General features: G+C 33.0%; 1 protein-coding gene across 1 annotated transcript in view; it reads left to right on the forward strand.

Annotated features, from left to right (window-relative positions):
• Positions 1 to 22,155, forward strand: part of LOC117169168 (DEAD-box helicase Dbp80) — a 260,485-nt gene that overhangs the window by 19,807 nt on the left and 218,523 nt on the right. Inside the window, exon 2 of the mRNA XM_033355394.1 lies at positions 19,760 to 19,977. Coding sequence (XP_033211285.1) covers positions 19,760 to 19,977 — 218 coding nt within the window. The remainder of the gene's footprint in view (positions 1 to 19,759; positions 19,978 to 22,155) is intronic.

Consider the following 22,155-nt stretch of genomic DNA (forward strand, 5'->3'; position numbering starts at 1 on the left):
AAATCGTCATATGGTGGAGATTGTAGTTCTAACGTCAGTCCCACCAAAAACTTCAGTTAATAAGGGAGGGTTGGGAGAGGGGGGAGGTAGAACTGGAGCCGAAAGAGTCGTCTTGGGTTTGTGTTTTTGTTTTTATGCTGAGAAGGTCACTTTAAATACGCGCGCGAACGAGAGCCAATCGGCGCCGCACAGTTCAAGCATGCTCAAGTATTTTTGGATCACTATTGGGAATAATAATCGAATAGAAATTCAAAGTCAATAATACGAATCAAGGCTTCTCCTTTACCACCCTGCCACCCGTACCGCCGCAATACAGGGCCTCTGCTTGTTATTTCTAATCGAATTCTTATTTCAATTTAAGCCTCTCTGCTTGTTATTTATGAACGTATTTTCATTTCAATTTCGGAAAGGACATTTTAAAGCCTTCAAAGCATTTAAACGAGCTATTTGGACCATTAAATATATCTACCTGAGTGCCTGCGGAGAATTTCTCAGAGCTTCTCAGAGCCTTGAGAATCTTTAGCATATACTTTGAGATTTCTATCGGTAGGGTCAGTATATTTTTAATTACAAGTTAATGTTTAAGCTATTATTTGTTATTAATATAAACATTAACATTAAGTAATATTCCTATGAAGCATGGAATTTGTTCTAAGCTTTGTTATTAAAGTCCGCTGGTGTGAAATGCGATAACAACTTTTTGAGATTTTGAGGTTAGGAATTAATTTGAGAACACAAGAGCGAACTGCTGGTCGCAGAATTAGATAATTTTTGCCAATTTAATGTAAACTATCCGTATATATACAAAAATCTAGAAAATACTATTTTTTGCTATGAAAAGTTACGAAAATGTACTACAAAAACTTTACGAAAGTTAAGCTTTTACTCATTTTTCTTAATACAAAAAAATACTCCGTGTTTGAAATACATTGAAAATTAGTGAAATTTTTCATACAAATTTCACAAAACTTTCATTCAAATTTATAAAACTTTTGGTGAAAAAAAAAATATAAACTATTTTAATGAGGATTAAAATAAAAAATAGGTTTTTATGGTTTCATCCTACTTCTTTTTGATAAATTTTTTAACTGCGAGCAGTTCGCTCTTGAATTGCAAAATGTAATATTTACCTCAAAATCTCAATAAGTTGCTATCGCATTTTGTATTCGCAATGAAATTTTACAAAAGATTCCATGCATCACAGGAATAATACTTAATGTTTATGTTTATATTGAATGGAAATAATAACTCAAACATTAACTTATTACTAAAAATACACCAATGTTACACTAACTTACCATTAAACATCTTGCACTTCACCTTCACCACAAAACAGCTGTATAAAATATATAGGCTTCCAATTTTTTATGTGCTTTTAAACAATATATGGTTTAAGAAATGTGGGATTGAATGAATTATGTTCAGGTTTATGGATGTATCGGTTCTTCATATCTGCCGATAATTTTTCCAAATACTCCATTTTTATTTTATAAAAACACAAGTTTGAAAACCTCCAACAACAGATACATACTATAGGGATGTACGGGCACTTTCATTATCACCCAATGGTCGGCGAGAAATTAGTTTTTGACCAATTAAAAAGGAACTTACAACAAAATAGTTGAATTCTCAATCAAACAGGCGAATTTGACACCAAATAGTAAAAATGTGAACAAAAAAGATGAATTTTCAATTACAAAGATTAATTATCTATTTAAAAAAAAATCTTTTTTAACAAATAATAGAATTTTTAACTAAATTAATTTTCAATCCAAGTACAATCATATAAAAAATATTTAAAGTAAAATAGAATTTACTTAAAATCAGGCGGGTTCTACACATTATGTAGCAGAATCTCTTAGCGATTAACATTTTTTATAGTAAATCATGTAAAACGTTTTTTCTGATATATCTATGTTAAGCATAATAAAAAACAGATTAATTCTTCACCCATGAAATAATTTTTAACTAAAAAGATGAAGTTTCAATAAAAAATATCAAATTTTCAACAAAAATAGAATAATTAAGTTTTTATCTTATAAAAGTTAATATTCAATTAATAAAATGAAATTTTCTACAGGTTATTAAAAATTTTAATTAAAACAGATGAACTTGACACCAAATAGTAAAAGTTTTAACAAAAAAGATTAATTTTCTATTTAAAAAGTCGTTTTTAACAAATAACATAATTTTCAACTAAATTAATTTTCAATGCAAGAACAATATTATAAAAAGTATTTAAAATAAAATAGAATTTACTAGAAATCAGGCAAGTTCTACACATTATATAGCAGAATCTTTCAGCGATTAACATTTTTTTATAGTAAATTATGCAAGACGTTTTTTCCAATCCAAGAGAAAAAATTAATTTTTTACCCATAACATTAATTCTCTACAAAACAACTATTAGTTTTCAACCAACAATGATATGATTATAATTTCCCTTAAAGACATTAATTTTTAACAAACAAAAAAAATCAAGAAAATAGTTAAATCCTCAATAAACAAGAATAGATTGTAACAAAGAATTATAATTTTCTACCAAAAAGACGAACTTTCAAATGAAAGAATTAATTTTTAATTAAAAATATGAATATATAAAACCAGAAATAGGATAATTCCTTTTTAGTTAAAAGAATTAATATTTAACAACAAACAATTAGATTTCAAAAAATTAATTGAATTTTTACTAAAATAGATGCATTTGATGATACATAGTTGAACTTTTAAGCACACAGATGAATTTTCAAGCAAGAAGACTAATTTCCTACCAAAATAACGAATTTTCATCGAAATATGTGCATTTTCAAACAAATGGTTGAATTTTCAACTACAAAAGATCAATTTTTAACTTCATATGTCAATTCTCTACCAAAAATGGTATAATCCAATTTTAGCTTACATAAATTAATTTTTAACTAAATATAAGGAACTTTCAACAAAATATTAGTTGATGTTAGTGAATGTCGATCAGGTAAAAAATTGAAATAATACATGGCCCACCAATGTTTATTGTTAATATAACATTCTTATAAGGCCAACATGGAAGCCAACATATCTTTTGAACTTCTTATTTTTTAGCTATTTTAACTTTTACTAATTTGACAATTATATCATAAGCAAACAGGTTTTATTTCATTCACTTGACATGGTTCACTCCATAAACTTAACAAGGACTATCTCCATCGAATTCTTACGTTGAATTCTCAAGCAAAAAGATGAATTTTCAAGGTAGAAGTTTTATATTTCTAAGCAAAAACACCAATTTTAAACAAAATACATAAATTTTCAAACAAACAATTCCATTTTTAACTAAAAAAGATCATGGTTCAATAAAAAATATCCAATTTTAAACAAAAATAGAATAATGCAGTTTTTAGTTTAGAAAAGTTAATATTCAATCAAAGAAATGAAATTTTCTACAGATTATTTCAAATTTTAACTAAAACAGATGAAATTGACACCAAATAGTAGACGTTTTAACTAAAAAGATTAATTTTCTATTAAATAAATTTTTTAAAATAAATAACACAATTTTGTAGAAATTGTTGATGTAAGCTGTTGGCTTTAGGGTCAGATGAATTAAAACTAATTAAGTTGTTTCAAACGTTTCGGCACACAATGGTGGCCTTCCATCAGTGAGTTTTATTAAATCTGTGAAAAGTACACAATATCTTGTAGGTATGCAGTTTTACAATTGAAATTATTTAGCGGAATCGTTAACAATAAAATTTTTTCATCGTAAATTATGCAAGTCATTTTTTTCCCATATAAGACAACAAAAAATCGAATTTTCTACCAAAAAGACGAATTGTCAAATACAAAAATTAATTTTCAATTAGAAAAATAATTTTTCATCCTAAAATTGTACATTTAAATTTTTAATAAAATAGCTGAATCCTCAATTAAAAAGATCAAATTTCAAACAAATAGTGGAGTTTTGAACTAAACAAGATAAATTTTTAATTAAAAATATAAATATACAGAACCAGAAATAGAATTATTCATTTTTAGTTAGAAGAATTGATATTTAACAACAAATAATTACATTTTCAACAAATTAGTTGAAATTTATCAAAATGTGCAACTTAATAGTTTTGTTCTTTATCACAAAGATAAATTGCAAATCAAGAAGACTAATTTCCTAGCAAAAACTTAAATTTTTATCGAAATATGTGCTTTTTCAAACAAATGGTTGAATGTTCAACTAAAAAAGATCAATTTTTACTTTCAAATATCAATTCTCTAGCGAAAGTAGTATAATCCAATTTTGTCTTACATAAATTAATTTTTAACTAACTATGAAGGAATTAAAAAAAAAATTGAACCCTCAATGAAAAAGATTAATTTTCAACCGCGAAGATTAATTTCCTACTTGAAAAAGACAGTTTAAAAAAATTAAATTTTTAACAAAAACAGATCCATTTTTTTAAAATATCATTTTTCTATCAAAAATGGTATAATCGAATTTTCTCTTAAGGCCATGTGACGAGAGGGTCACGTGACCAAACCTGGTCTTCAATTTTTCTTTCCCAACTTACGTCTAAACGAAATGAGGTAGCGCTTTGAAAGTTTGGGAAATGAAAGAGGAGGTAATAAAGTCCATGTCTCTGCTTTGTTCCGGTGGAAATTTTGAGAAAAAAATTTTTTTTGAAGAAAATACCAGTGGAAGTTTTCTTCCCCAACTTACGTCCACACGTAATGAGATATCGTGTTAAATATTTGGCACGATAAATAGAAGGCATGCAAAAATTTGTCTCTGGTCCTAAATAATTAGAATAGTGAAAAAAGTTTTTTTTAAATTTCTATTTTGGAGAGATACCGACCGTGCTGCCGTCAAACCCTGCAAGCAATCTGCAATGTTGCGAATGGGCTAGTTATGAGGTTTATATTGACCAAAGTGGGGCAAAACCACAAAAATCTCTAACGAACATTATGCACAAATAATTCAAAAACTAATGTTTGCACTTGAAATGCAAATAAACATGTTTGGCCTGATATACGTATCAGTCTGGTATCAGCTGTGTCAAAGCAGCACTAGCGCAGCAAGTAGACAACTTCGAACTTCTAGGGGTCTGTAGGTAAAGCAGATTGTATTATTACCGTCAGAGAAAGCTAAAAGTCAAACTTCTGCTGTAAAACCTAAATGTATCCGTTGAAAATCATTATTTGCAAAAATAAACTTTTTTCTTCCTCAAACTCTTTGCAAGACCACAAACGATCCTTTAATATGTATTAAAATTTCCCGAAAAAAATTTCCGCGTTATTTAAACTTTTATTTTTCAATATGGGTGAAAAAATACTGATCTTAAGGCTGACTTGATCAGCTGTTATACTCATCACATGGCCTTAAATTATTTAATTTTTCGCAAAAAAAGGAATTTTTAACAAAATAATAGAATCCTCGAAAAAAAGATAAATTTTCAATTAGGAAGTTTATTTTTCTACCAAGAATGAATTTTCAACAAAATTCTGAACTTCCAAATACTGTATGAAAAAAGATGAATTTGTTTCAAAATAGTTCAATTTTTAACGAAAAAAGATCGATTTTAATCCAAAAGGATTAATTTTCTACCAAAACAGAAAAATTAAAAAAAATTGCATTTTTAAGTAAAAAAGGTCAATTTTCAGTTTAAAATATCAATTTTCAATAAAAATAGTAGAATCGAAATTTCTTTAAAGAAATTGGTTTTTGGCAATCTGAAAAGGAATTTTTTTTAAATAACTGAATCCTTAATGAAAAATATTAATTTCAAATATCAGTTTTCAATCAAACGTAATATAAGTAGATTTTACCATTATAGAAATTAATTTTTTTTAACTATATAGAAATTTGAAGAAAATAATTGAATTTTCAATAACAAAGGTTCGTTTTAATCAGAAACAGATGAATCTTCAATTATGAACTTCTACCAAAAATGTCATAGTTGAATTTTCTGTTAAAAAAATTAATTTTTAACAAAAAGCAAACAGTGTTATGAAAATTATTTCAAAAGAGATCGAATCCATTTAACATTAGGTAGGTTCTGCACTTCGAGTCGCTGAATCGATCAGGAAGGGAATTATGTTGTTTTCAGATTAAATTTTAAGAGAACTTTTTTTTCGTTGTAAAATAAATTCTATGTTCAAAAGATTATTTTTTAACCAATAAGATTAACGTTTTACAAAAAAGACGAACTTTCAACCAATTGATTGATTTTTAAACTATAAGGGAAAAGTTTTTTCAAAATTTTTGTTGAAAATATTAAATAATTTAGTTGAATTTTTTTTCATTCTTGACTGTAAATTGTTTCTTGGTTAAAAACTCATCTCTTTGGATAGAAACTTGAGTTTCTTACTGAGCATGAACACAATGAAAATGTATGCTCCTTTGTGGAGGACTCAACTGCTTTGTTTAAAATTGGTCTTTTTTGTCTGCATTCGAAAACTTGGTTAAATGTTAAACTAATTGAGTAAAAATGGATATTTTTTAGGTTGAAGATTCATTTTAGTTAAAAATTTAATTCTTTTGTTGAAAATTCTTTCTTTCTTTGGTTGAAAATTAATATTTTTTGTTGAACATTTCTCTAATTGTTTTAAGATTGAATGACCTTTTACAAATTAATTTTTCGGGTTGAAGATTCATTATTTTATTTAAAAATTTATCTCTGGTAAAAAATTAAAAAATTTTGTTGAAATGCATTTATTCGTTCAATTCAGCTGTTGCTGTTTTAAAATAATCATATTTTTTAGTTTTTCGTTGAAAATTTATCTGCTTATTTAAAAGTTTAACTATTTTGTTAAAATGTAAGGTGTTTGGATGAAAATCTAACTATTTGGTTGAAAATTCGTTAATTTTTTAAAACTGAAAATTAAACTTTTTCATTTTCAGTGTAAACGGTTTTGTTAAAAATTTGGCTTTTTAATTAAAGATTTGCATTTACAAACGAATATTTCAACTTTTAAACAAATACATAAATTTCCAACCTACAAATATAAATTTTAAACTGAATGGCCAAATTTCCAATAAAAAAAGAATAATCTTTAACAAAAAAGAGTTGCATTAAAAAACAAAGAATTCTCAATGAAAACGTAGTGGTGGACATCTTAAAAAAAAGAATGTCAACAACCTATTTAAATTTTTAACCAGAGTTGAATTTTCGAACATGTATGTAAATTTTCAACAAAATAGTTGAATTTTTAACCTGAAAATATGGATTTTCGATAGAAAATGTAATATTTGATTTTTCAACGAATGCAGATGCTGCCAAGAGATGCATTTTAAAATTAAGGATACGAATTTTTAATCATAAAGATTAATTTTCCGTAAGAGATTCGAATTTAAACTAAAAGTAGAATTTTTCATCTAAAAAGACGAATTTTCAACAAATAAGGAATTGTCAGTTAGGAAATCAAAAAATGTGTCCCAATCCTTCAACTTTTAAGTCAAGAGAATATTTTTCTGTAAAACAGTTATAACACCTTTCCCCTCTATCTACCTCCATAAACCACATTTTTCACAACACCTTCACCCCACATGATAAGTTTTCAACTATTTATTGGTTTAAAGTGTTATTTTTAATAAATAATTCCATTAATTTCAATGTAATTTGAAATATAATAATTATTACTTCAATTCTAAAGAAAGATTTTAAAGGGGAGACTTGACCAAGATTTTCAGAGGAGAGTTTACCAAGTGGCAACAAGCTTATTACGTGTGTTTTTCTACCTATAAGAAAATTGATTATTATGATGCGCGCGCAAAAATTTTGCTAAATTGATTTATAAGAATTGTGGTTTAAAAATGCAAAATTTATTATTTAAAGAATATGATTATCATTAACGCGAGTTACAAAATTGTAATAAATGCTATTCATCAATATTAGGTCTAAATTAATTTTCAATAAAAAAAGCTCATTTGGAATAAAATAGTTCAATTTAATTTTCTACCAAAAAATATAAAATTCGTTAAAATCCTATTAGAAAAGATTAATTACAGTTTCAGGTACAGAACTCATCCCTTGGTGCCTTCCATTATTTTATACTAATATTTTGTAACATTAATTAAATATGTATAACATAGAAAAGATAGGCTTTTGGTTTATACTTTTTCATAAAAAGCTAGATAGGCGCGCGCAAGACTGCTAATAATATACTGATTCATTTCACTTACTTGAAACATTAAAATCTAATGCAAGGACACTGTGAATCGAAGATTGAAAATGGCAGAGAAGTATTGAATACATATATTGAAATGCGGGATTATATGTGACGTACACCGAAGAAAGGGGGCTGACTGTGAAAAGTGGGATTTTTCAGGGCGACTGGTTAAAGTTGACCCGATAGCCTGGACTTTTAGGAGAGAGGGAAGACTCACGAAACCTTCCCTCTCTATTTACCACTACATTCTCAGGAAAAGAGATAGGCCGTAGACGCGGCTCATGGGCGGGGTATAGATGAGACTCATATATGGGGTGGTGAGTGGTGAGAGGTGTTTCACGGAATCTCAAGCTCTTAAGTCATATCCCGATTTCTCGGGCACCTAACAACTCAATTATTAGCAAGAATAACGCTCGCATTTTTTTCCCGATGGTTTCATTAAAAAGAAAAGCTGAAAAACTAACGAAACGTGTAAAAACCTTGATTTCGATTTTTTTTACAGGAAGCCCCCTTTCTTCAGCGTACGTCACATCTTTATAACACCTGAAAATCTTGTTTTTTCTTAGAACCAACATTTTCCTTATTTGTAGTTAAATATACCCATTTGAAGTAGTAAGGATTTCAAGTTAACAGAATAATGGATATACAGTTGACTCAGCTATTCCAACTTAGTAAACGCAACTTTCTTTCACTATAACGGGAATCTGGGTTAACAGAGGTTATCGTAGAGTGCGCCACAATCAGATACGCTGATTTTGCTTTTAGTTGTAAATAGAGGATAATGATTATGAGGAGAAGAAGGAGGAAGACGATGATGAGGAGGATACGATAATATTATAGTCCAGTAGCTACTGAAAATATTAGATTTAGATGTAAAAATAAAGGTTTGGCATATCCAAACAACACTAAAAACTAAAGAAACTGTAGGTAATGCCTTGTTCCTAACTACTAGGTGCATCTATGAGCTTAATAAATCACCATCCTCATATATCGACTTTATTTAAGTCTTAAATCAATATTTATTGATGAAGAAATCTATTTTAATAATAATGCTTATCGCGAAGTATCAATGATATTAAAATGTGCTGTTACATAACAGTTGCAAATAATAATTTTTTCTTAGTCTTAGGTTAATAAAGATTATGATAGAGTACACCACTATAGAGTACGCTGCTTTTCATATATAGTAGTTGTAATCAACAGCAACAGCTTTAAAATAACCAAAAACTTTAAGAAAGCGTAGGTAACGCCTAGTTCATGCGTATCAAGTATATCTCTATTCTTGGTACTGCACTCTGCGCTGAGCTTGATAAATCCAGTAAAGGGCATGTGATACTTACAGTTTCCCCGGCTTTTTTTCCACAAAAATGAAAATTTTTTAAAACTGAATTCGGAGATGCTACAAAAATATCATAACGGACGTCCTCGAACTCTTTTTTGAGGGATATAAACAAAAAAAAAATATTATGCTAAATAAAAATTTTATGCATATATGCATTATTTTGAGGTTTCGTCGTTTTTCGTCTCTGCCTTTCCAATAATCTGGAAATTATTTATGAAATAAACCTTTTTGATTGCCTGCGAACAAGGTTAGTTCCGGGAGATTAGTTACTATGTTTGTTTGTAAGTCCAAAGTTTTCGGCCAAAAGATTGTGTAGTTTGGAAGTAACGCTCGGGTGAATTGTAACACACATAACCTCGAAATATGCACGCACATTGTTAGTAATATCAAAAAATTTTGGATAAAAAAACACAAAAACAGTGTGGGGACGTCCGTTAGCATGTTGGCTATCATTTCCCAGATTTTGAAGGCAAAATATTTCATATCCTAGGAAAAAGCTGGGGGAATCTAACACTGAAAAAATCGATACTATTTCCTAAGCGCTATGCAAATTAAACACATTTTGTTAAATTAAAACTTTTTTGAATTAACATACAAAAAAAGGGGGTGGGGACGTCCGTTAGGTTGTTCGCTATCATTTCCCAAATTTTTAAGACAAAATATTTATTATTCTAGAAAAAAAGCCGGGCGAACCTAAAACTGGTAAAATCGACAATTTTCTAAGTATCACATGCCCTTTAATAGATAATGATTTCTGATTAGTAGAATCGGGAACATACTGTTGACTCAGCTATGTCAACCTAGTAACACAGAAAAAACTGGCGGTTCACTGAAGTTGCGGCTCAAGTAACGGTAACGGTAGAGCTTCTAAGTTAGGGATCGATTTACAGTTACTGACCGATGACTTGAGATGGAAAGTTTCTTGCATATGAATATGCCTTTATATTGCCAACTTTGCTACATAAAATGCACATGATATTAGCAAGTCATTATATCTATTATATTTACGGTATTATTTTGTGATTGATATAATTAACTTCATTAAGTTAGGTCCATTAGATTTCGATTACATGTGTGCTTTCAGGTAAAAATTATGGTATTAATTAAACAAAATGTCGAAGTGGGCGAAGCGAAAAATAGGTTCTTTATAAATAGGCTCAATTGCAATGGGGATCGTTTAGAACGCCAACTAAGGTATCATTAGAATTTTTTTATCATTTTGGGTTCTTTTTCAGCAAGTAAGGTTCATTTTTTTTGCAGCTCCTTTGGAACCAAAAATGGGTTCTAATGGAAACCCCAGTTTTGTGTGTGAAACGAAAATTTAGTTTCATTAACAAGAGGTCTTTGGTTAGCAGAGACTATCATAGAGTGCATCACAATCAGATATGCTGCAGTTCTTATAGTTGTAACCATCTTTACTCCTGTTGAATCTTTAATTATCCTAAATCAAGTTAAGTAAGCTCTTAAAATATATGTAGAAGAATATATGGGGTCGAAGAGGAAGGGAAGGAAATGATAATGATTTAGTTAAGATAAGTAGGTTCTGAAAATATTACAATTAGTTCAGGCGAGAGGAATCAATAAATACACATACATTTTTTGAAATTAAATTTATTTAACCTATTTCATTTACAATAAGAATATAAATTATATATCGAATATTAAAACTTATTGCTTATTTTGTACAGTGTTGCTTCTATTTTATCAATATTAAAAAAATATTAATGACAGGGAATCTTGAATAAATAATTCCAATGTGTTAATTTAATTACATTGAACTAGTTGATAAACAAAAAAAAATATATATATTCAATAATACCAACCTCTTGCATTTCATTAACAATTGAAATAATTTCTTGTGCATTATTTACGTTTCCAGCTAGTTGATCTTGTAAAAAAAGCGTAATCTATCCACATACTTATTTGGATCTTCCCAGTAATCTCACATCTTAGCTTCTGTTTTTTGCTTTTATTTTATATTCTGAGGAAAGGTCACTTTCAGCATCATCTTCCTCCTGATTTGAATCATTATCCTCCTCAGTATCGTCATTATCATACTCTTTGACATCCTATTCACCAGCATCATTTTTATTAAGGATGAAGAACTGCCATATTGGCCAAATTCTTCTGGCTCTACTTTTGCTTCTTCACAAACGGTTCCACTTCATGTTTAGACTTCTGAGTAATCTACGAAAGATTCCTCAGTGGAGAGAATTGTGGTTTCCAAGCTTTCTGAATAGTGTTTCTCGTCAAGTTTGAAAATATTATGTTTTCGAGGAATTGCTTTCCTCGCCTTATCAATCCGCATGTTAGATCCTGCTTATGATTCTTGACTAAACAAGAGTATTTCTCATGGCTTTTTAAATTATAAAGTCTTGAATAAGTTCTGGAAAAATTTGAACATGTGGAAGTAATCTTGTCACGGACAGAGTAAAAATGGCTGTTCATTCATGGAATGAACTGTTTGGAAGAGGAGCTGAAAAAGGAGGTGGAGAAAGAGAAGTTGGAAAAGGAGGATGGACATGAAGAGGAGGAGGAGGAGGAGGAGTGGAGGAGAAGTAGGAAGAGCAGGATATAAACTCAGATTCCATCAATAAAAAGCCATTTTTACTCTGACAGTGACAAGTAAACTTCCACATGTTCAAATTGTTTCAGAACTTATTTGAGACTTCATAATTTAAAAAGACATGAGAAATACTCTTGCTTAGCCAAGAATCATAAGCAGGATGAGAGACATTTTCAACAAACTGCAAACGTAACTCAAAGCCAATGCAAGAATCTGACAGTCGCATTGATAAGGAGACGAAAGCAATTCCTCGAAAACATGAGATTTTCAAACTTGACGAGAAACAAGCTATTCAGGAAGCTTGGAAACACAAATTCTCTCCACTGATGAAGAATTTGGCCAATATGGCAGTTCTTCATCCTTAATAAAAATGATGCTGGTGAATGGGATGTTAAAGAGTATGATAATTACGATAATGAGGAGGATAATGATGCTGATGAGAAGGAAGATGATACTGAAAGTGACCATTCCTCAGAATATAAAATAAAAGCAAAAACAGAAGCTAAAATGTGAGATTACTGGGAAGTAGGCTGGGGCGAAACACCAACATTGTGCGTCCAGGAAACGCCTGGGTGTGGGAAAGTGTCCTAGTCCAATCCGAAACTCAGCGCACTTTGAAATTTTGAAATCGGATAATATCTTCAGTCTGTTCTTTGAGGGTGAAATCTCGAAATTTCACTAAAAAGCACTAAAATTTAAGGTTTTGCAAAAATGGGCTTAAAATCGATACCGATGCCTTCCAAGGGTGACTTTACGATGAAAAGTCATCAGAGGGTACTTAGGGCTCCGTACCGAATCGCCAAAGTCACCCCATGCCAATCCTCATGGAGGGGGAAATGGCTCAAAATTGCAAATTTTCGAGTGAAACGCTTAAATACTTGTGCAGCTCCTAGCTCATTGAGTTCTACTACTTCGAGTGACCCAGAGCCCACCACGTGGAGGTGGCTGCACATCGGGCTCCACCCACGCCCTGCCCAACCAACCAACCATATGTAGAACGTGCTTATTTAAGTCTCAGAGGCATTAATCACACCTACAAAGTCTTCCTTAGTGTCAAATAAGTTGACAGTCTTTCGAGAAAGAAGTGTGGCGCGTATCTGTCAGTCCCGAGCCTCGGGACCGATGCCTTGTCTGGACACCTCTGTTAACAGTCTAAAAGTTCTTTCCACCGCTACTGTGTGACAAGGGAAAAATGTAAAGTCCCAGTCTGGTACCAAGCCATCGGCCATAGATAGCTTAGAGGTAAGTTCATCCTCTGTTATAGGAATTAAAACTGGAGGTACGGTAAGTGAAACATCTGTCTATTCCAAATCAATCATTTCTGTGGAATCATTTGCTCCAAAATTAATTTTTGGCACAATATTGTATCTAACAGTTGTCTGTTGCTTATGTTTTGCTTCCAGGATTTTGATGAGTGCGTCTTGGCGAACGGTAAGCCTAGGGTCGGTTACCATTCCATAAGTATATTTTCTGGCATAACAGAGAAGCCGTTTGTCTGAATTGAAGTGTTTACCACATTTCGGTACTTCAGGGGAAGAAACCTTGACAATTTGATTGCTTGGAAGAGGTGCCGACTCACATCAGCGATAGACGTATCCCGTCTGATGTGGAACCACTGAGATACGTATACTGTGAGTAAGTATTCAACTAATACTTGCAGTTTGTTTGTGGGTCTTTTTGTTGATATGTATAATCTCAGAAATATATTTGTAGTTGTTAGCCAGCGAGCCATGTTGATGGGGCCTATCTTCCGGGAGGCCAGCTCAGGAGAGCACGCTCCGAACCGTATGGCATCTGATATCTCATAAAGATACCTTTGATCTGAGCTGAGATCAGTGGGCTCAATATCAGGTTAGTCACACTCAACTTGTTTAAACTCTACAACATCGAGGGTCTCACAAGTTGGAAGTTGTCCCCCTATTGACCCTGAGTAATTGTTCGGACCAGAGGTAGGTCCGTCAATAAATACGAAAAGACTTCTGAACGGTAGCTTATTGAAATGTAATAGACAGCCCATTGCAAGGGACGATCAAGTCGTTCCTCTAGTAGACGAATAATTCCTCCCTTCCAGCCCGTATTCGTATTTGTACCGTCACAGCCCATCTTGGACATGGCTCGATAGTGTGACTACATGGCCTACGTATTTAGAACCTGGTTCGGCCACCAAAGATATGTGTTCCTCGTTAATAAATTTGGAGGCTGTCAATGTTTCGTCTTTCCGACTGTCAAAGTATAAGCCACGAATAGAATCCTCATGGCGTGATTCCTCCTTCAACTTGGAGCCTATTTTAATTTTCTCGCGCCTTATGCTTACTTTTATTTATGACTAGATGCTCAGGTACTTTTTGAGAAATTTCCGGGGAGATCATACTTGCTCGATTGGCAGCGAGGAGTACAGACGAGCTTAAATGTGCCGCAGCCAGTTGACTTATACCATATCTTTGAGCAACTACTGCTGCTTCAGATAAGTCAAGTCTGGCCTCCGATTATTTTCTCTGCACAAGTCTGCGTGGTATGTCGTGAAAATCGTCATCATCGATAGAAGCATCAACCTTTACCTTAATTTCAGGAGGAGGATTATCACTTTCACCTTCCTTAAAGAAGGAATCTAAATCTATATCCATATCAATCGGAGAGGAAGATGTGGAGGCCGATGCAGTAGGAACGCTTTCCCCACCCTCTCCCCGTTCAAGTCTGCCTCTTTTTGCATTACGTTCTGCTCTCTTATGTATTCTTTTTGTTTCAGAGACATATACGCTGGCGATTCCCATGAGTCTTTTACCTCTTTGGACAAGATAGAAGGCATACTCTACGGCTGGAACCTTCTTTTCCTTGGGACAGGAGCACCTAGACAAATCAACGCACTTACAAGCGGCTATGTTAAATAATTCAGAGCAGTACTCTTTGATTCCGGCGATTTTCTCATCCTTATTACTTTGAGAAGTTGTTTTACTCTTCAAGGAATTTTTCAACATAGTGTATTTTTTATGAAGATTTGTGAGACATTCCTTAATGCGCTGCTCTGAGACCGTTGAGATAGAAGCAGATTCCCAAATAACTATTAGTTTGGAACGGACTTCGTCGGCAATGTCTCCGAACGAAGGCTCCTTGTCTTTTTCTGAAAGACAGCCCTTTTGCCTTCGAACTTCCTGACAACATCGCAGAACGTCAGCCTTCGTTGGCAAAACGTTCGGATCAAAATCTTTTGGAGGACCAAATATAGAGCACTGCACAAAGTCTCTCTTTGCGAATTTCGACATGCTGTGGCATAGAAACCAAAAAGGGGAGTGCAGGCAGATCCAGAATTTCTATCACCAAAAGAACCAACGACGAGACAATGAGAAGAAGAAACTATAACGACAACGTCAACTAGCACCTGCGAATAAACGAACATTAGGCGTGAGCCGACAGTACGAGCCATTGTCGGGTTCTGACAAGTCTCGACAATGCTCGATCAGAGGGAGGGGAGAAGGAGACCGGGGGTGGGGGGGGGGGTCCAGCTTCAGTGTAGAGGTGGCACAGACGCTCGTGTGCTCGTAGACAGACATGACCCAGAGACCGCACAATTATTTAAGCGTTTTACTCGAAAATACGCAATTTTGAGCCATTTCCCCCTCTATGAGGATTGGCATGGGGTGACTTTGACGACTCGGTACGGACCTCTAATTACCCTCTGATGACTTTTCATCGTAAAGTCACCCTTGGAAGGCATCGGTATCGATTTTAAGCCCCACTTTGCAAAACCTTAAATTTTAGTGTTTTTTAGTGAAATTTCGAGATTTCACCCTCAAAGAACAGACTGAAGACATTATCCGATTTCAAAATTTCAAAGTGCGCTGAGTTTCGGATTGGTCGGGGCCACTTTTCCGCACCCAGGCGCACCCATTACGCTTTCTTTTAAAAAATCAACTAGCTGGAATCGTAAATAATGTACACGAAATTATTTCAATTGTTAGTGAAATGCGAGGGGTTGGTTTTAATATTCGAGATATAATTTATATGTTTATATGTTATCTGTTATATATGTATGTATATATGTATATGTATATTATATGTTATATGTTTTCCTTTCCTTCCTCCTCGACCCCCTATATTTCTTACATATATTTTAACAGCCTATTTAACTTGATTTAGGATAATTCAAGATTTAACAGGAGAAAACGTGGTTACAACTATAAGAAATGCAGCATACCTGATTGTGCTTCACTCTGATAATCTCTGCTAACCAAAGACCTCTTGTTAATGAAACTAAGTTTTCGTTTACTAAGTTGCATTAGCTGAGTCAAAAGTATTTTCACGATTCTACTAATCAGAAATTCTTATCTATTTAACTGGATTTATCAAGCGCATGGTGTAATACCAAGAATGGAGACACACTTAGTACGCATGAACAAGGCGTTCATTACAGTTTTTTCAAAAGTTTTTTGGTTATTTTGAAGCTGTTGAGTTCTTATATTTGTACGTCTATAAATGGTAGACAGCATACAATTCAGAGCATATAATAATTGAATACAATATTTTTCAATACCTACTTGTCTTAACTACATCTTTATCGAATCCTTATCCTCTTTCACTTCCTCCTCCTCTTCCTCTATTATTTCTCGTTCTTCCACATACATTTTGATAGTTTATTTTTATATATATGAGAATGGTGATTTATCAAGCTCATAGATGCACCTAGTAGTTAGGAACAAGGCATTACCTACAGTTTCTTTAGTTTTTGGTGTTGTTTGAAAGCTAAACCTTTATTTTCACATCTAAATCTAATATTTTCAGTAGCTACTGGATTGTAATATTATCGTATTCTCCGCATCATCCTTCTCCTTATCATCATCATCCTCTATTTACAAGCAGAAGCAAAGTCATCGTATCTGATTATGGCGCATTCTATGATAACCCTTGTTAACCAAGATTCCCGTTTTAGTGAAAGAAAGTTGTGTTTGCTAAGTTGGAATGGCTGAATCAACTACATATCCATTATTCTTTTAAGTTGAAATCCTTTCCTCTTTGAATAGGTATATTTATCTACAAATAAGGACAATTTTAGTTCTAAGAAAAAACAAGATTTTCAGCTTTTATATAGGTGTGACGTACGCTGAAGGAAGGGGGCTTACTGTAAAAAAAATCGAAATCAATGTTTTTACGTATTCAATACTTTATTCTGTCATTTTCAATCTTTAATTTACAGTGTCCTTGCATTAGATTTTAATGGATCAAGTCAGTAAATTGAATCTTTTCAGAAAATCATTCATACCGGCAACCATTCATACCGGCAACCATTCATACCAGCAACCTGCTTCTTCAACCACTCTACCAGCTTCAACTTTAGACTCAGTGCCGTGACTCAATTCTTTCTAAGTCGAATAACAGGTGGGGTTAGAACGCTCAGGCGACGAAAGACAGCAGGATGGATGTTTCCTAAATATTATTTATGGTTATAAATATTTTTGTTATGGTAGCCGCACTAAATAAGCGTGTTCTACTGCTTGTGAATTGAGCGTTACATATTCGTTTTCGAGCTGCTTAAGTGAACCTGCATATGCCCCCTCGTGAAAAGACATACCAATTTGAGACTACCATGCAGGCAGGTATAAGCCTGTCTTAAAGCGGTCTTAAGAGGGGTTCCTACTTTGTTGGGCCAAAAAAATCGTTTTTTTTTTGCAATTTCGGATAGATATATGTTTCAAAAATATACCTGGAAAATTTCAATGCAAAATACCAAAAATTTCGAAATTTATGGGCTGTTGAATGGAGCGGTGTCAAACGCGTTGGGCTGCAGCGACCGGGTTTGTACCTCCGCACAATGATGAGTGCGTGTGCGCATGCAGAGTGTTTCGTTCTTGCGTTTTTCAGAGTGTCTCGTTTTTTCCTTAATTCAGAGTGAAAAATAGTCACGATGTTCAAAGGGGGAAAGCCTGCGAATTATGGAGGTGATGGGAATCAAAATTGGACCTCAGGCGAAGGCGCTAGCGGACAGGAGGGATGACGAGCGCATACGCAAAGTTGATGCAGCACATTCGGCAGCATCAAAGGAGGCCAGACTCCTGCAGAGGCAGGTAAGGATCAGTGATATCGAAAGCTATGGAAAGCATATGCATAATAAAAAAATTGTTATTTGTTTAAAAAAATTGTTTATAAATATTGTTCACATTTTCTGAACTTTGTTTAAACCAATGATTGTTGTAAATCTGATGTCAAATTTGTGATTTCTGACCGCTTTAAATATGAAAATCATATGAATCTTGGAAAAGTCATTTTGCAATAGTTTTTACTAAATAAATTGTTTAAATAATTTTGTATTGCAAACATTTTTTGCATTTTTTATGAAAAACTTTGAACGCGTTTTTCTCAAAACCACGTTTTCCGTGTTGGTGGAAGTCCCACAAGGCGCAAAAATTGAGCAATCGCTATACAACTTTTTTGACACGTTCTCAGAAGGTGTCCGCACAAAGTAGACTAATATATTTTGATTTTTTGTTTCAGGTTTTTTCTACGGCGGGCAGATCTTCCACCAGCGGGACATGGACAAACATGGACAAACAATTGTTGAAAATTTCAGCCTGCTATCTTTTATACTTTCCTCAACAAATATTTCCAAAAAAAAAAAAACGGATTTCGGCCCAAGAAAGTAGGACCCCCCCCCCCCTTAAACTGATGTGTTCTATTCGACAGAAGAATATAGAACTTTTGTTTTCGCTGGCAGACTGTTGATACAGACAGGTATTCTTATTTCAGAGAGTGAGGGGGGCAGTGTTTATTTCAATGCCCTAAGAGTAATGCAGATATAGGCTGAAGGGTACTTACCAGAAAAAGACCAAACGTTGTTTGAAACTGGTCTTAAAATTGTATTAAATTGGTATTTCTTTTCACAAGGATATATACGAGCATATATAATATTGAACCTCGTAGTAGAATATTGGTGTTAAGGTATGACATCCAACATTATATATCTTTATGAAATGTAGACGCATGTGCAGTAGTGCGCGATTAGAAAGCGACAGAGATATACCGATCTTTTAGCGAGAAATACAAAATAGCGGATACGTCAACCCCGTCGCACTGACAAAATTTGGTTGCGCCGAATCGAATAAACGGATAACGCTCAATCCGCCACCAGCAGAACACATTACACATTTTGCATATCTCTACCTAAAAAAAGTACAGTGCATGCGACGCAGGTTAGGTCGTCTTTTGCTCTTCTCCTTGCTATGAATGTAGTTCAGCGGACATTAGTTTAAAAGCTAAAAATGTAAATGTGTACAAAATTAGTTTTCCGAAGATAAACAAATTATGCAAAATTATCAATATCAATATTATGCCAATAATATTATGCAAAACATGGATAGGCACGTTAAATTAATTTTCATAAAAATGAATATATAAAATTATAAGGTACAAGATAGAAACTTATAAAAAGGAAATTTATAATAGGAGAAAGTCCTATTCACCTCGATGTAAAAAAGGCATTATTACTCCATCTAATCGAATTGTGATCTTAGTACCGTTTAGCCTTTCGGCATCATTTTTACAAACTCAGACCTGATTTGTATCGAAAAATTTTATGCTTTATGAGCTTGGGCTGTTACTAAACCCTTAATAATAGCACGAAACGTTCCAGGCTGTGTAAAATACAGTGATAAAAGCTAGTATCTAGTACAGGTCACTCGAGTTGTAGTACAGATCGTCCTATTAAATTTTTGCAATTCTTCTAGGTAACAGCTTTAAGCATAGAAAGGGAAATTGCAACGAACAATGTAGCTGATTCCAAAAGAGATAACGGTGCAGAAGAGCAAATTTCGCCAGCAGAAAAATCTCTTTTACAAAAGATCATTCGCAAAGGTCTTGTTGAAACGACAAAAGACATCGAGGTTCAAAGGAAGGATCCATCATCTCCTTTATACAGTATCAAATCATTTGAAGCCCTTCACTTGTTAGTATTAATATTTTACTTATTAAAATACAGTTTAAAATACACCACGCTCTCGCTTTCAGTCCAATGTCGGGCGTTACCTTCAGATGACCTTGGATTGATTTCGGGGGGATCGAAACGTAAACAGTGAGGGCTGCCTGCCTCGTTTCAAATTGGAATCTATATCTCTATATATCATGTCGCCACCGCTTTCTCTCTGCTCCCCGGGGAAACTGAAAGAGCCAGCTGTTCTAGGAAGGTCGAGAACGGGGTGACTGAAAGCGAGAGTTTGGTGTCCAGTGAAACTCTGAGATAGGGCCCTCTGATAGTTCTTCTGAGAATTGATGGCGCGCCGCAAGTAGGAGTAAAAGGAGCTGCGGAGAGTTGCGGTGGTAACACAAACGTGAACAAACAAAATCGTTTTCATGCGAAACGGCACTCTATCTGGTTAATTCCCTACCTCCTATATCGTCGAAACCGGCCCAGTCTCAGAGTTTCACTGTAATTAGAAAAAATTGAGCTATCTGTAATATCCCATTTCCTGATAACCATAACATAGCATACACCTTTTTACTGCGTGATGTGAATATTATTATCTCATTATCACTAGAGCAAGCAGAAAGAGCATGTGCCATGTCCCTTCCAATTCTTTTATATATATTATTCTACAATGGTACCGGTCATATAAGAAAAGTAGTAACTACATTGTGGATTAGTCCTCTGTCTACCTAACTTTACATTTTATATTTGCGCGAAGGATTATTTATATATCACATAAAAACTTCATGATAAAATTAATAAATCTTAGCCAATTTTGGTATCTTTCATCTAGTGATGTGAAAATATTAATTATTTTCATATTACATGAGAATTCTTCGAAAAAGTGTAGTTATGATTATTTCATTTTATCAGTTTGTTAACTTCACGTATAATTGCATCTGCAATAATTTAAAAATTAGAAAACGAAAATCTCATTTAAGTTAATTTAAAGTTAATTTAAGTTAATTGTAATCTGTAAATAGTACAAATGTGAGGTTACGGTGACAAGGGGCTAATAGAAATTAAAATACTGCTTTTTTTATTTGTACAGCAGCATGGGTCCAATTTATATCTCGGGATGCGGAAAAGACTCCCAAGTTAATGTTTTTATCGCAAAAGTAAATTTCTTGAAAAACATCCCATCATTTTATATCGCAACAAAAATCTCGAGACTGATTCCATTTTAAATCATAAAATCAGGTCTGCATAACACGGTGGGCAGGAAGCAACTTTAAATCACATAAAAATGACGACAAAAATGGAAAGCGGGAATGTGTTTGTACTTGATAATAGATGAAAAATCTGTTCAAATTGATATCCTAGCTGCTTCTTTTTGAAACATATTCAAATTTTTCGTTTTTTGTATAGGAAGAATTTGTGAAACATACAATAGCTAAGAATTGCGAGGGTAAGAACTTTTCTTATGCTGAATTTTGTGTGTCAGTGTGTGTGTGTGTGTGTGTGTGTGTGTGTATTTTGTGATGTATGAATATGTTTACAAGTAGTTTTTAGCCGATTTTTTACGTTACCAAGGTGCACCGCGTGGAGGTGACTCACATTGCACCTATTTTTTTTCTTTTTTTTCTTTTGTTTCATTTTTTTTTGTCTTTTTTGGTTCTTTTACCATATTTATCATTTTTTAATATTTGAAGTTTTATCTTACTGAAGAAAAACAAATGTTCGTCATTAATTAGTATTCAATCAATTCAATTAATCAGTAGTCAATCTCAAATTATGTGATATATTTAAATATGAAAGTTAAATTTGGTATAAATAAATAATAAAATGAATACATATTGATACAAATAATAATCAATGTAATTTTACATTTTCTGGGATGAAAAAGCAGTTACCGCTTTCTTTAAATGTTTTGGGAAAGATTCATCTTCGATCATATTTATTTAAAATCTTTCCCAAAACTTAGGGAATTCTCTGTGAATAGATTCCCCAGTCTGCTCAGAGCACACTCCTAAGCCATCGTTATTTAAGATCATGACGGCTAGTGTAAAATGATCGAGAATAACAGGAATTTTGACGGTTTGACAAACGTATGTGTTTTTTAGAGCATTGCGGAGTTTACTGAAGTTTTTATCAAAATCAAGTAGATTCACTTGCTTTGTAGATAAGCATGATTCTACAATTGTATCCATAACTTTAAAT

Source organism: Belonocnema kinseyi, chromosome 3 (genome assembly GCF_010883055.1).
Source record: "Belonocnema kinseyi isolate 2016_QV_RU_SX_M_011 chromosome 3, B_treatae_v1, whole genome shotgun sequence".
Lineage (NCBI taxonomy): Eukaryota > Metazoa > Arthropoda > Insecta > Hymenoptera > Cynipidae > Belonocnema > Belonocnema kinseyi.